Source organism: Candoia aspera, chromosome 6 (assembly GCF_035149785.1).
Source record: "Candoia aspera isolate rCanAsp1 chromosome 6, rCanAsp1.hap2, whole genome shotgun sequence".
Classification (NCBI taxonomy): Eukaryota; Metazoa; Chordata; class Lepidosauria; order Squamata; family Boidae; genus Candoia; species Candoia aspera.
Window position 1 is genome coordinate 80178705 of NC_086158.1, and position 16408 is coordinate 80195112.

The 16408-nt window shown below is 42.9% G+C and overlaps 1 protein-coding gene across 1 annotated transcript; it reads right to left on the minus strand.

The window, feature by feature from the left end:
* Positions 1 to 327: 327 nt before the first annotated feature.
* TYSND1 (trypsin like peroxisomal matrix peptidase 1) lies at positions 328 to 10703 on the minus strand. Its single transcript, XM_063307495.1, has 4 exons — positions 9446 to 10703; positions 6497 to 6627; positions 4571 to 4756; positions 328 to 1688 (listed from the first exon to the last, which is right to left on the minus strand). Exons 1-4 carry the CDS (start codon positions 10585 to 10587, stop codon positions 1471 to 1473), a joined length of 1677 nt encoding a protein of 558 aa, XP_063163565.1. The 5' UTR covers positions 10588 to 10703; the 3' UTR covers positions 328 to 1470.
* Between the last annotated feature and the right edge of the window lie 5705 nt (positions 10704 to 16408).

Below are 16408 nucleotides of genomic sequence, written 5' to 3' on the forward strand. Positions count from 1 at the left end.
TGATTTGGAGGGACCTACCACACTGAAGGACTGATTAAGATCCCTTCGCCATGTAGATTTTATTATATTTATATTTTATTGTATTTTGTAATTGTAATGGTTTTATATTTTAATCTTGTTTTATTGTAAGCCGCCCAGAGTCCCTCTGTAGGGGAGAGATGGGCGGTGAATAAATTTATAAAATAAAATAAAATAAATATGTATGGTTATACTCATTTGTATATACCTCCCCTTAGCAAGACTAGGGAATTTGGATTCCCCAAACTGGCATGCAACACCAAGATAAATGAGAACACACTATTTGCATAAATTCTTCAAGTCAAGCAGTTCCCCATGCTTACATTTATTTTTCATAATTATGACAAACAATTACTTCGGTTATTCTGCTTCAGCTAATGGATGGAAGTCAGATCTGATGAAGAACCCATGCTTAGCTGGATATTGCTAGACTGTACTGAAATGGGGTAGAAGAAAGAAAACCAGTATTAAGAAAAGTCAAGATTTCTGAAACTGCAGTGTCCATCCAGAGTTAAGAGATTATGTTAATAAGGGGAACAAGAGAAAGGCAGCATCAATACATTGTTTAACAGAAAATCAAGAGTGTGAAGCTGAATTTTTAACTGCATTCACACAAAGGCACGAATTCTAAAGTCAAACTCTGTTGAACAAGCCACAGGAGCCTGGTTTATACATCATGACAAAAACAAACCAAGTTGCTGTATGTTACAAATGTAACAACCCAAGATGCTGTATGGAACAAATGCGCAACTCCATTTTACAGACAAGTGGCTTGTTTTGTAAACCTCTGAAGATGACTGAAGTTGTTGTTTTTTTTAAAAAAAAAGCTCAACAAAGCAACAGAGAAATTGACCATTATTTAAAATAGTGATTACTTAAATATCCAGTGATAAAGATACTATGCACCATTCAGTAAAAAAGATAAACCACTCTCTGTTATTATTTATTTACATAGCACCATAACCATGAGAAGAAAAGATCTGTTCTTCCAGAGTAAACCTACATTTCAACTATTCAGGAAGACAATGGGAAGAAAAGGGAAAGACGCAGTCCATACATGTATCTTTTGTTTCAGTGGCAGGTGTCTTCTAGGAATGGGATGATAGAAAAGTACGGGGTTGCAGAGACTTCCCTGGAACAAGCGAGCTTTTACAAAGGATTTGAAGGAAGATATTCGGAAAAAGAACTCCAGGCATAAGGAGCAATGGAGACATGCAGTACATAAGGGGATAAGCTGGTTGCTTGAACAAGAAAGACACTGGCAGGGATATAATGGAAAATTAGGGCAGGAAGTCCAAGTGGGTGTTGTTGAAATCAAACTAAATGCCTAGCTAAGAAAGCTACTCAAATACATGAGAGAATTCCATAAACTTAGTTGACCACCCAGCAATAGAAGCACTTTAGCCCAGCACAGTAGATCCTCTTCTACTCGTCTTCATTCAGTGAAAATCCTCATAACTTGCTCAGTGGAACTTCCACGGGATCTCTTTGGAGCCTCCAGACAACCTGAATTCTTTCTCCTGCCCTGTCTAGTTCTTGAAAGCCATGCAGGCTTCTCTTGTGGATATATTCCAAGATGGCTGACTGCAGGACTGTAATGGGGATGCTGAAGTTTAGGTGGGGGTACGTCACTCTGATGCTGTTATCCCTCGTGTTGCTGGCAACAATCCCTATGAATGGAACGCAGAGGACGAAAAGAATGCCACTCAGTATCACAACATAAACACAAAGTGGTAAAAATACAACATGAAAGGAGAACAGATCAAGGACAGGCATTGGGAAGATTTGCACTGTTGAAATGTATCATTCAAAGGATTGCATAGTTTGGAAGAACTAGGGTGACAAATCTTTTGTGCTGAGGCACCTGCGGAGAACGTCACACACACATGAAAGAAGGCGCAGGGCCTCCACTGAATGTTCACAGCTGCCATCTTGATCTTTTTAATCCCTCCTACGGACAACTCTATTTTGTATTGCCATTCATCTGGTTCACAAGAAACGGCCATCAAGTGTAGACTTGATAACTTTCCTCCACGATCAGTATTAGCTGTACATGAAATAAAAATACCCAGACTCCTGTTTTACCACAATGTTATCACATGGTCAACACAGTTCCAGGACAATCAACTGGAGTCTGGTAGCACCTTTTCTGGAAAAAGTGCTACCAGACTCTTTCTGAAGTTTTGCCAGAATAGACTAACATGGCTTTCCTCCTACAGTGAAGATAACTAACTGTGATCCAATTTTAGCTCAGCAAAAGCAAAGCAATTATAAACAGGTCTGGCTTGAACTTGGCACTTGCGGCTATCTTAGGCTTTGAGAAGAGAAGGCCCTCTCCACTCCATAAGCATTGTCACACAGAGATCCTCTTTCTTGAGTAACATTCAATAGTTCAGCTGATTTTACATCTCCTCGCTATAAGTTTAAAATAAGGTATCTTCTACTTCTGCTCTTGATTAATGCTTTACTGTGGTTTATTAACAGCACTGGCTGCCAAGAACATGGGAATGGAAAATTAAGACAGAAGTGACTGAAACAAATAAAATAAAATTGTATACAGGTAGCCCTTGTTTTCCAACTGCCTCGGACAGTGACCGTTCGCAATTACAACAGCGACAAGAAAGTAACTTTGTGACCAATGCACATATTTACCACCTTTGGAGCGTTTCTCTCTCAGTCACATGTTTGCCCTGACAGTCAGTTGGTACGGTATCATGTTGTCTTGTGCATGATGTTTTTTTTTTCTTCCCTACCCCACACCCCACCAGGCAGAGCAAAGAGATTGCCTAAACAAGCAATCTCTTCCTGAGCTGCTTTTCTCCCCAGTGCAGCAGGTCCCTAAAAAGTGCTAACCCCAAGTTAACAAGCTCAGCTCTGTGACCTTAATTATTGATCAGAATCCTCCAGTGGGCTGGCATTGCTGCCTGAAACTGACCAGACCCTAATCAGTTTTACACTGAAGGCTTTTGTTTGCCTTCTAAGGAGAGCTGAAGTAAAATCTTAAGCACAGTCAGGTCACATGGTTTTCACTTAGCAACAGCTTCACTTAATGACCAAGTCACTGGAACTGTGGTCACTAAACGAAGACTACCTGTAATTAATGAGGCAGCGTAAAATTTCTCTTTTCTCAAAATCCATTCCTAATTCCTTTAAACTGTTCAGGATTATTATTTAGCCTCAGGTCTAGAATACCTAAAAGGTAGTTAAAATGCATCCCTAATATTTGGAAATGCTGCTCACCTACAGCCAAGATTTGGCCAAATACCGCTAAAGGTACAGATTAACTCTCCCTCGAGTTTAGCTTAATTCCTGGTGTCAACATTTACACATCAACGTTGTCTTCCTGACAACAATACAGAAGTATTGTTACCAAGGTATTAATTATTTCAACTCTTCCATTTGGAATATCATCCTAACATTTCCTGAGCAGTCTCCCTTCCAAATATTAAGCATCCTTGATCCTACTTAGTTTTTCTGGATCAGTTCACTGCTGACAACTCCTGTAACAAATAGGACTTCCAAACTCTTAAACCAGCCTTTCGCATGCTGGTTTAAGATGGGAGGGAAATCTTTGGCTTGTCAGATGCTGCCACAGCTCCCCACAGACTAGCCAGATATTTGAGACAAATCGAAATACACAACTATAGACAGGCTACGATGTTAGCATGATTCAGTGTCCTACCTAGTGCTGTTTTGGAAGTGAACTATAAGAAAATCCATTATAATGAATGACTTTTTCCACATGGAATTGGTCAGGTTGAAACCACTGCTCATTTTTTTTTCCTGTACTGCCCCTTGTATCAGGGTATTCACACGTTATTTGACACAATTATTATTAATCCACCAGGCTGTACTGATTCATTTTATCTCTTGCTGTGTTTTGTCCAATAAAAATTATAGGAATGTTGCTAAATACTGCTACATTGCCTGCAGATTTTGAAAGGGGATAATTGCCTGACTCACTGAGAGAGTATAAAGTCCGTGGTTTGCATTGGTGTTTATTACATATCATTCAATATACAATAATGGACTGTTTTTGTTATTATAGATTTATAGATTTTATAGGTTTAATCTTGTAGAATAGTTTTAAAGGATCATAGGTTCTGTTCATTTTTATAGATTAATAGGCTTTTGTAAGACTATAGGCTTAGCCATTTGGCTTAGTTTTATAGATTTTTGTCATATTTTATTTATATTTCCCTGATTGTTTTATTGTATTGTATTATATGCTGATCATTGACCAAATAAATTTTCTTCTTCTACAACGCCCCGCCCATGCCATTATTGGCAGTGCTGATTGGGTCTGCTGAGAATTGTACTTCAGTGTAGTTCACAATTTCTCCTTCCTTGAACTGAAGGCTAGAAACTTGTTTTCTTTAAGCTGATATCCTCAGGATTATTAATACATTTGCACAGTGAGATCATGGGACAAAGTGTAATCACTCTACACCATGGATTTTTCTTTATATTACTGTTCTGGATGTTTCTATTTTTTGTTAACTGTTGAGAATTTGGTTGATTGCAAAGCCATCCATTTATCTATCCATCTTACCTAGAAGTTTCCCACTGTGGGTGCCAAAGAGGGCCCCTCCACTTGAGCCACTATGAACCGCGCTGGTTGCCTGGAGCATCACCGGCTTGCCTTCCACGGTGATGACTGCCGACAGGATTCCCGATGTAACAGACGGTCCACAGGCCTGACCAAAGACACCAAAGCCCACAATGCTCACATCTTCTCCTGATTGAAGAACACACAAACCAGACAAGAGTCATCAAGAACCTTTTCATCATGGAGGAAGGCCAGAGAAAGGTTCCCTTGTAAAAAGAGGCAGTAGTCCCATCTTGTAAGAGCAATTCTCAGACCATGTTCCCAGGGGGGAGGTGAAAAATGGGGCAAAATTTCACAGCAGATCCCACATGAAGCAAACCAGAGCTCAGAAACAACTTTTGGCCAACAATGAAGGACAGAAAAACAATCATTCTCACTTAAGGCACCTTCATGTAAATGGAAGCTGCAACACTCAGAGAGCCATAGTTCCTCATGCTGTCTCTATTTCATGTCTTTATTTCCAAGACATCTCAAGAGACGGTCCTTTGCAAGCAGAAGTAGGAGAGGGAGGGATCACTTTGGCCTTGCCAGTCACTTTTCTTCTCTAATTCAAAGAAACGCTCCCCAAGGAATATCAAGGCTTTATTGGAGATTGCCAATGGCTACAGTGTAACCTATAGCCTAGCACTTGGACCAAAACTGTCTGAAGGTGCTGGGATCTACCCCAATTTCAGTGTACATTGTCTGTGGCAGAGGAATTCGGGAATTCCCCAATTTTGTTAGACAGAGAACAGACTGTGCAATTACCTTCTGTCATTTTCCTGGCGTTTGACTAAGTTCAGGTTCTGGAGTTAAAATATACTTCATCCTTCGTCATTTTTTGTACATCAGCTGAAAAATTCGCTAAGGAAAAGGGCAGATAAAATATACTACACCCCAATAGTTTTTAAAAAAAGTATCCCTGCAAATAAGAAGCTAGCTTGGGACAAAAAGTTGGTTCTTGTCATTTGTAAGTAGCTCAAGGTGGAAAGTGTGATTCTCCTACCTCCCTGATCTTCTCACACAACCCTGTAAAGTAGGCTGGAGTAAAAAATGATAAATTGCCTAGTCACCCAGTCAGATTCATAGCTAATCAGGAGTTCAGCCTCGGTAAAACCACTAAAGGACATGGATGCACCAGAGCTTCCTGAAATATGGGAATCACTGAAAAAAACAAGAAGAGGTAAAGAATGTAATGGCTCTGATTCTTACAGGAAACAAGGCATACAAATTTGGTTCAGACATTCCAAGTGACCATTTGCCTAGAATTCATTTATAATCCTTAAGGATTCCAGAAGAGCAACTTCGGGTGTACGCAGCTACTTGGATGGAGTATATATGAGGAATGGACACACTGAATTCATGCATCAGAATCCTGCCCTTTCACCTGTTCATGCAGAGCTCTCTAAATGGTGATGCCGTGCAAAACACTGCAAATGCAAACCACTTAAAGCATGAATTTTGAGTATGAAATAATTACTGCGTGTGCAAAACACATTTCATATTCTGAATGCTTTGAAAGTATTTCAAGTTCAAAATAATTCTGTTGCAAGCCCCAAATACTTCCAAAATGATTAAAATAGCTTGTTCCAAGGGAGAAGCAATGGATTCCCCCTGGAAGCAACTGCTTCACACTCAAAGGAATTGTTTGGAACTCAATTTCAGGTCAAATTTAAAATACATGTGCCTATCTCTACAAAGATGGTTTCAATATGTAAGGCTTCACGCTTTCCCATTAAATGTTTGATACATTATTTATCAATGTCAGCTTCAAAATTAAAATTCTTCAGCAGTCCAAACGTTGAGTGATAGACACACCTTCTTTAGAGTCCTATGTGGGCTGACAATGAAAGAAGAGGCACCAAGCCGGACACACTATTCTGCTCTCACCTGGATGAAATGTTGACGCTAGAACAGGCTCCAGAAATGCCGATAAACTTTCTTCCAACTCCACCAGTGCAACATCATAGGGAGAAGAGTCCTTTGTTGCAAACACTACTTTTCCTTTCACTACAGAGTCCCTAGGAAGAAAGGAAAATCAATATTTGAGAGAGAGTGAAAGCAAAACATGATTTGGCACTGTCCAGCTGGTCAAGATGAGGAAGCAACAAATAAAATCCATCAGGAAGTTTTGCAGTTGAAGTAAATCAAACCTATTGAAAAATATTGTATGTGTGCCAGATACTTTCTATCAGGGAGTCGAGTCATGCCTTCCTTGGAGGTCATGGGCAAATCTGAGGGGTGTTGAAGCCATCAGAGCCAGGATTCAAATCCATTTCAGTTTAATTCACCTCCAGGCCAGGGACCAATATTCTTCCTCAACTGAACTGGGCTACAGCCAGCTCTGGCAACGCTGCCTGGGAAAAGCTGCTGAGCCCCCCTCAGTCTGAGAATGAGACTGTGCATGCTCACATCCTCAAGACTGCCACCCGTGCACTCACCCAAATCAGTGCCATGTTGGGAGATAGTGATAATAACTTGGATGAGAACATCCAAGTTGCATCAGAGAGACCCAAGGGAAGAAACATCAAAAGGCGAATCTAGGAGCAAAGGCAGAGGACCTCACAGGACTTACTTTTAATGGGCTTTTCTGGGTTGCAATAATTTCTCCACTGCTCTAACAAATTTCCAGAGGAGATAATATGAAGACAAACAAGAGAGCAAGGCCTTAAGAGCTATATGGAAAAGAAACAGAGGGCTGAAGCTGAAAAACTTTCCTTTTTTCTCCCAAGCCATTAACTGGGTCTGCTTTGGGGATCATTTCGGGGAAACAATGGAAGGAGCGATGAGGCTGAGTGAAAATGTCTCCCAAGCCCAAAGGTGCATAAATATTTATCCATCCTAGAGAGAATGAAATCTGTGCTTTGTTTTTTTCTCCACAATCCCCATTACATAATTAGTTATTAGTATTTACATTGTTGTTCTGATTAGCACTGTCTCTCCCAACACGGCACTCATTTGACTGTTATACATGTTGGTTAAAGAGCACTGCCATCCACTTCTCCATTAAAAAGAAACAAACCACAACTTAAATTCAAATGCATCTGGTCTGTTGCCAAGAGTATTAGCCTGGAATGGATTTTCACTTTCACTTTGTCTTCCTTTCTGCCTGTAGGTGGCTCTCTCTGAATTTATGATGCAATGCATACAGTGGGAACTGCAGCGTATCATTTTAATTGCACAAGTCATCAGTTCTTCTAAAACAGCCTCCTCCAACCTGACTCACTTAAGATATGTTGGAATCCAAAGCCAGCTGTAATTGCACACAAGTCAGTGCTGCTCCAGGAGTTCATATTTGACAAAGAACGCAGATTGAGGGCTTGCCAGCAAACAAACTAGCACAAATAGAATAATACTGGTTTTGACCTTTAAAGCACTTCCTGGCACGGGCCCAGGTTATCTCAGGGACTGCCTCTCCCCGATTACATCAGCAGCAGGCATGCTGCGGGTTCCATCTGCTAGGGACTTACATTTGGTGAGTCCCAGGAGTCGGGCCTTCTCTGCTGTGGTGCTGCCCCCCGCCCCACGAAGTTAGGTTAGCTCCAACCCTGTTCATGTTCTGGAAGTCCCTCAAGACATGGTAATGTCACCAGGCTTGGGGGTCCGAGGAACCAGTAACATTCTAAGATGGCTCCACTATTGTGGTTGTCATATTCTTTCTCTCGATGCCTTGTGGTTTGTACATTTTAATTTTTAATAATATTTTAGTTTTTTAATAATGTTTGTTTTATACTTTTATGATTGTTTTATATGTTTGTTTTATTTGATTGCTGTACGCCGCCCAGTCACTTCTTGTGAGATGGGCAGCCATATAAATTTGATACATACATACATAACAAACATATCTTGAATTCTGCACCTCTTCATCCATCCATCCACAGCCAGTGCAGTGCAGTGGTTAAGCCACTGGACTAGGAGTGGTGAGACCAGATTCTTGCCCTCCCTTAAGTAAAGAAGCCAGCTGGGTGACTGTAGGCCAATCACTCTCCCTCAGCCCTAGACTGGGAAGTTGAAAAACATCGCTCATTGTGGACTGGATCAGCATGGTAGATAATGGTCCATAACCTTCAATGAGGAGCCTTTATCCTGCAGTGGATTGATTTAGGCTGATAATTATACACATGGTATAGCAGTGGATTACAACAGGCACCCCCTGCCAACACTGAATCTGTACATCTGGTAAGGAGAGAGCCAGTTTGGTCTAGTGGTTAAGGTGCTGGGCTAGAAACCAGGAGTCTGTGAGTTGTAGTCCCGCCTTAGGCATGAAAGCCAGCTGGGTGACCTTGGGCCAGTCCCTCCCTCAGCCCAACTCGGTGCAATGTAGACTAGCCTCCTCGTGGTGCATCCTGGGCAATGTGACTTCTCATGGCTAAATAGTCTACACATCTGGCTGCTGGACCTCACAAGGATTTCCCAGCAAGAAAAAAAGCAACACGAACACCAAACTGCTATGCCATACAATTAAAAAAAAAAAAGTCTTAGGAATGCCTGTGAAGGGTCCCCCGTCCCTCTGAAGTGGCAAAATAACAATATTCTCTGTGGAAGGACCTGCACTTTGGAACTTCTTACCTACAGATGATCGCAAAGCTCCCTTCCTCCTTATTTTTAGAAACTCTTTGAAGTTTTATTTCACTGTTCCTTCAACCTAAATTTTATTGGTGTCCATTTATGGAGAGGGTTGATTTATTATTGTTGCTGATTGTATCATTTTGATTTATTATTCTACTCTCGTGTTTATAATATCAGCTTGTTAGAACCCACCCTGCATCTTTCGAGTTGGGCAGGCTATAAAAAACTATAAAAAGAAATACATAAGTAAATATTAAAATCCAAACTCACTTGTTGGGACTGGTTAGAAACCTTACGCAGACCTTTGATGCTCCACTGACCACATGCCGACAGGTTAACAATAGTCTTGAATTCATCATCACCCCAGACCCCCAGGTTGGTCCACATTCCACCAGAACCACAGCATCCAACAGCTGCCTGTCCAGCCCATTTCTGACTACCATCATACCATGTGATCTAGTCACAAGTTCCATGGGGAGCAACCAAGGCTTCAAAAAACCATGAGGCCCAGAAAGGATTTTCCCAGCACTCTCCAGAATGGAGTCAATGGCACAAACCAGAGTCAAGCCAACCCACTCAGTGGATTTCCAGCAAAGCGGAGCTACAATTATTCCAACTAGGTGAGGACCGATTCCTGACATTACAAAGACAGCTCCTCCTTCAGTGCCAGGCAAGCAACGCGCATCAATCAAGATGAGGGCATTGCCTGCTCCTGCCATGTTGCTGACTATCCCTTTACTAAGGGTATTCATGAAAATGTCTGGGCAAAACGACCCAAAAGGAGAGCCACACGTAAAGACAGTATCACCCTTCCTGAGGGATCTGGCTGGAATACAGTTTGCCCAACTTGCCCCATGACAATCAGGATCCAGAATTCTCAGCAGAGCAAACCAGTGCAAGAAACGCAAGTTGTGCTCAAAAGTGTCGACTTCCTGCTCAAAGTCATTCCCTGCAAAATGCCATTGATCTGAAGTACTGAAGATTTTGGAGAACGCATCACGGAACTGCGGGCAGGGGACGACCATCAGGAGCTCAGCTTCACAGTCTCGGGAGCCATGGGGGGATTGACGCCGACTGGAGAGTGGGTTGAACCTCAGCGCTGGGTTACTTTCCCCCACGTCTCCACCCAGACAACTCCGGTTCGCTCGGCCGCTGCATCCACTGGTCCTAAGCACCTGGATCCGGAGGCCCGGGAAGAAGCGATCAGCTAGCAGGACTTTGCCCTGAGACCAGTCCGGGTGCTCAGATTCCAGGAGGAAAGGGGAAAAGATGATCCCATGGCAAAGAACAACGCCCGGGTCTCGACTCAGGAGGACGCCACTGCCGCTCCAAGGTTCGCCGGGAACCTGGGAGTGAGACACGGCGATCACGCAGCCAGCTGTGGCTGCTGTCAATCCCAGAGTTTCCGACATACCGAAAATAAATCGACGCCCCTCACCAGCGAATACTTCTATTGACCACCAGGAGGGGAAACAGGGAGGGCGCGAGACGAAAGGGAAGCCCAATTCTGCAAAACGAGGGGAGTTTAACGCAAAGGCATCCAGCCGTCAGTGGAAGCGCCGCCCCCTCAATACTGCCCCGCTCCTCCACGGAAAGATCAGAGCCCCCTCGCCTCTGCGCTTCACATCAGGCGCAGCCGCCCAACGTCGCTCCGCCGCCGAGGCCCCCCACCACCCGCAGCGCGCCGGACCAGCCCCGAGGCTCTGCCGAAGCCTCAAGCACGGCCGAAATTAGGGGAGAAGGGAAAAAGAGCTAAGCTCGCTCCTATTGGCTGGTCGGTCAATTGCAGCGCTACGATTGGTGGAGGAGGCTCGTGCGAGGAACGTCCTCTCCCATTGGCTGCTTTTAGGCGTTTGGCTACATTGCAGAAAGCTTCGGCAATCTGTTTGATTACTAACTAACGCGGGGGAAGTGGGGATGTAGCTCCAGAAAGTGGGAAGAATTGCCACCCTAACCCAAACTTTGGGATTTCCCCCCCCCCAAAGGGATCCTTCCTTGGATTAAGTCCCAGAGTCATTCGGCGTAATTGTTACACTGACAAGCGTAGGCTGGGGAAGAAAATGGTTCTTGGCACCTGCAGAGATTTGTTCCCTTATCTTTGGGATCCCTTATTTAACTCTGAAATAAGGAAGCAAAGAAGAAAGCCGCTGAACAAATGCAAGGTTAATTCCATCGCTAATAACTGTCTGGCTCCTGGCCGCGATTATCGATTGCTATCGATAATCCTAAGTGCAAAAGCTGGCTTGCAGCTAAACCTCAAAAAAACCAAGTTCATGGCAACCAGCTTGATTGATAACTGGCAAATAGAAGGAGAAAATGTAGAAGCAGTGAAAGACTTTGTATTTCTAGGTGCGAAGATTACTGCAGATGCTGACTGCAGTCAGGAAATCAGAAGACGCTTAATCCTTGGGAGAAGAGCAATGACAAATCTTGATAAAATAGTTAAGAGCAGAGACATCACACTGACAACAAAGGTCCGCATAGCTAAAGCAATGGTGTTCCCCGTAGTAACATATGGCTGCGAGAGCTGGACCATAAGGAAGGCTGAGAGAAGGAAGATCGATGCTTTTGAACTGTGGTGTTGGAGGAAAATTCTGAGAGTGCCTTGGACTGCAAGAAGATCGAACCAGTCCATCTTCCAGGAAATAAAGCTAGACTGCTCACTTGAGGGAATGATATTAAAGGCAAAACTGAAATACTTTGGCCACATAATGAGAAGACAGGACACCCTGGAGAAGATGCTGATGGAGTGGAGGGCAAAAGGAAGAGGGGCCGACCAAGGGCAAGGTGGATGGATGATATTCTAGAGGTGACGGATTCGTCCCTGGGGGAGCTGGGGGTGTTGACGACCGACAGGAAACTCTGGCGTGGGCTGGTCCATGAAGTCACAAAGAGTCGGAAGCGACTAAACGAATAAACAACAAATCTATGGGCCTATGCGGCATTAAGTGCAAACGTCTCGCGAAGTCTGTGTCCTGACTCAGCAAGTTTGGAACGACCGCTCGTTCCTGATCTATGTTCTGCATAGTACCATTTTCCAACCATCCCGACCTGCTGTCCTCCAGATGTGTTGGATAACACCCATCCTTCCCCTTATAGCTTCTTTCAGAAATAATGCAGGCTTTGTTACAAGCTACCATATTTTCCTAACTGTCCTTCTGTCGATATCAGCTGTAGGTACAAGCCTTGGAAATCCCCTAATTATTACAAATAACCGTTTTTCTTTAAAAAAAAAAAAAAAAAAAGAACAGTGAAGGAAAGAACTGACGAAACATTGGCTAACAAATGCAGATAAGGCTACCAGATCTGGGCTGCTAAAATCCGAAGGATTACTATATGAGAGAGAAAATTCTTAAAACTTTCCTGCCACTTAGAGCCCATTCGGATTCTGCAGGTCAGCTCTAATAACCCTAACTGAAGTCAAGAGACATTCCTTCTGCAGGAACCTGTCCCAGACGATTTATTGAATCCGAGTAACTAAAAGTGTCTGTATTAAAAGACAAGCAAAACAAAAGAAATCCACAAAAATACTAATGCATGATGGGGTATAACTGTACTTCTGGCACAATTATCTGGGAGTAAGAAGCACCACTGAAGTAGATAGATCCAATAACACATTTTCATCCAGGTGAATCGCAACCCTTGGGCCTGTGAGCAGAAATGCAATATGGACAAACTACTACTGTCAAACAGAAACCTTACCTCATCATAGACAGCAATAATTTATTTTCTTCATTCCCCAGGGTTAAACCGTAACAAACAGTAGCAAACCATGAAAACCATTTTAGTATTCTGTTCTAGTGACTGTTGTGCTTAAGTAGAGAATGTCAGCAATTCTGCTCTGAAAAAAGTCTCTGAGCTTCATTTTCCTAAGCCCCCTCCATCACATCACTCCCCAGTTCTAATATTAAAATATCTTAAAGAAAAATATCAAATGCAAGTCTCTGGAGCAGTGTTTCTCAACCTCAGCGACATTAAGCTGTGTGGACTTCAACTCCCAGAATTCCCCAGCCAGCAGGGCTGGCTGGGGAATCCTGGGAGTTGAAGTCCACACAGCTTAAAGTCGCTGAGGTTGAGAAACACTGCTATAGGGTGAAGGATACCTGCTTAATAATAGTGGATACAATCAGAATCTTAGAATTATAGTTGATCACACACAGAATATGAGTCAGCAATGTCTTGGAGCTGCTGTAGAGGAAAGAAGAAGAAAAAAAGGCATATACAATGTTAGGGAACAATTTCTAAAACTGGGGATCTAATTGTTCTACTCTATTCTACATCCCTCAGTTCCCACCAAAAATGCTGTGTCCAGTACGTGTGGGGTAGTGGTTCAGGTGCTAGACTGGCAACCAGGAAGACCCAGGTTCTAGTCTCCCCTCAGCCATGGAAGCTCACTGGGTTGACTTCAACCCATTGACTCTCAGCCCAACACCCCCTCACAGGATTGTTGTTGGGAAAAATGGGAGGAGAGCTATGCATGCCAGCAGGAATGTGCAAGATGGGCAGGGATTTGATTGCAATGCCATACCTGCCATCTTGCGCAGTGTAATCCTTTCCCTGTGGGCACCACTGTACCCAGCCTAATGAACAAATTACTATGTTAAGAAGAGGACAAGCAAACAAGTTCAAGTAAGGGCACTGATGCTGATTAGGAAACTCAGGCTTAGCAAGACCAAGTGAAAGAATTAGGCCTTGCCTTGATAGTGGAGCCCTCATTAAGTATGTGAAGGGTGTCATAATGGAAAATCTTACCTGTTTTCAACTTTATTACATCTTAAGGTACATGAAGTCAAAATACTGCTGAATGTTAAGAGGAAGCTTGCTGGTATGGTAAGAGCTGTTTGTGAAACCAACTCACTAGGGAGGGAGTGGGCTCTACTTTGCTGGGTGGGTACAGAGGACGTAGAGATATCTGTTGAAGATGCTTTGATCTGGATTTTTGCAGGGAGTGGGCATTGGACTGTCTGTTCCTTTCTACCTCCAACAGTTACTAGTTTTGTTAACTTGTGGACTAGTTGACAATCCATGTTCTTTTAAGATAAAACATTTCAAAAGAGTCATTTTGGGGAAACTCTAAATCAATGCAGTCCAGTGTTTCTCAACCATGGCAACTTTAAGCTGTGTATACTTCAACTCCCAGAATTCCCCAGCCAGCATTGCTGGCTGGGGAATTCTGGGAGTTAAAGTCCACACAGCTTAAAGTTGCCACGGTTGAGAAACACTGATGTAGTCTACCAATCCATTAAATAAGTATTTATTTCTGAATTCAAATGGTCACAGACATGAAAAAAGTGTAATTAACCAAGTATGTGTTATTCTAGTTGCTTCATTTCCTGTTGCTTAGTTCCATTTTATGATCCCTTGTTCCAGAAATATGATGGGAAAACATGTCTCGCCTTAACTATCAAACACCTCTGTCATGTCCATCTTTTCCTGCCAATCTTTTCTAAGCTAAAAAAGCCAGGGCTTGTTAAGTTTCCTGGCAAGTTTGCTGTTTAACTTCAAGTATTTACATTTCGGGTGGCCTGTTCTACATCTTCTGCAGGTCTGCAATATTCTTTCTTAAGGCGACATCATCCTAAGCATGATGACATTAGAATTGTGGCAATTTGATTTTCAGTTGCAATTGAGAAGTGGCTTTTTTTCACAACAGCTACAACCTGGGTTTCTTTTATGTGGAGAGAGCATGACAGGTATAACCTGCTAGCATGTTCATGGGAAATACTTAAACCCGACTCTCTAAAAATAAAAGCCCTCTCTCTGCTTGTTATTGGGCAAAGCAAACCATAATATTCTCTATAAGAAATGAGGAAGTCCTTCTAATTGATGTACATCAGGTCCCAAAGACGTCCAACCTAGTTTAGTTTTTTCAAGATCAGGTAGCAGCACTGGACAACTCTGAATGATCTTGAAGCTGGGCTGGACCTTGGTTGCTCCTTGGATAGGAGACCCACAAGGGACTGTAAACTAGATTGGAAAGTAAAACCAAACAAAATAAAAACCTGGAAGGCAACGGTAAAGTACTACTGAATTGCTGTCAAGAAAATCATACAAACATATCTGTGAATCAAGGTGACTTTCAAGACATCTTTACTTTTAGCTTAGGCCAGGGTTTCTCAACGAGGGTTCTGTGGAGCCCGAGGGTTCTGCGAGAGGTCACTAGGGGTTCCCTGGGAGATCACAATTTACTTAAAATTTTATTTCAAATTCAGGCAACTTCACATTAGAGAGATAAATTTCATTCTTTTAGTTTAAGAACAGTTAGTGCATATATACAGACCTACACATGAAATGAATATAATAATTTTGTAACTTCTGGCCTATATTTGAGCCTGAATGTTCAGGGGCTCCCTGAGGCCTGAAAAATATTTCAAGGGTTCCTCCAGGGTCAAAAGGTTGAGAAAGGCTGGCTTAGAGAGAAATGCATGTTTTTTTGTTTTTTGATATAGAGTTCCAAAAATGTAGTACAGGCTTAAGATGTGCTGGCTTTACATTTTGTCAGTTCCCAGGACTATCAGTTAAGAAAGAGCTAAAATGGAAGTTTTGTTAGAGCAGGTGTGACCATCAACACTGGGTCTGAGTCCCATAATTTCCCTCCTATCCCTCTTGTGCACAGGAGAGACGATTGGCGGCAGAGCTAAATCATGACTCCTTCCCTTCAAATAGTCACTATCCAGCTGGTAATCAAGTCACCAAAAATGTTGAAAGCCTTGTGGTGGTGGTGGTGGTGGTTGAAGAAGAGTGGGGCTGTTGAAGCCCTGCACACCTCTTGGTTAAAGGCACTGCTCTCTCTCCGATGGTCAGACTCAGCTGGACTGGCCTTGTCCCCTTTGGAAAATTAGCATGTGTCCCAAGCAGAGCTCTGGTTGGGAATGTGCCAGCTGAAGCGCCCACAACCTGGGCTCTTGCACCTTCAGTGAGGATCCAGACTACTTCCAGGCCCTGAAGACCAAATGGGGTGACCTGAAGTTACCCACTCTGTTTCCAAGGAAAAACAGGTTTTAGAACTAGAACGCCAGTTGCACAACATGAGCTAAATAGATAATTCTTGAGACCTTGGCTCTGTGCCTGGAGCTGCCATGTATCGAAGCAAGAGAATGGAGGCATTTCCTTCATCACATTGCAATAGGGGTGGGGAGCTCTCCTGCAGCTGTTTCTTGACTGGGGAGGATTTTCCTCCCTCTTTGAACATGTGGAAGTATTTCTTTACTTGAAGAGGAGCAAAGCCCTTCT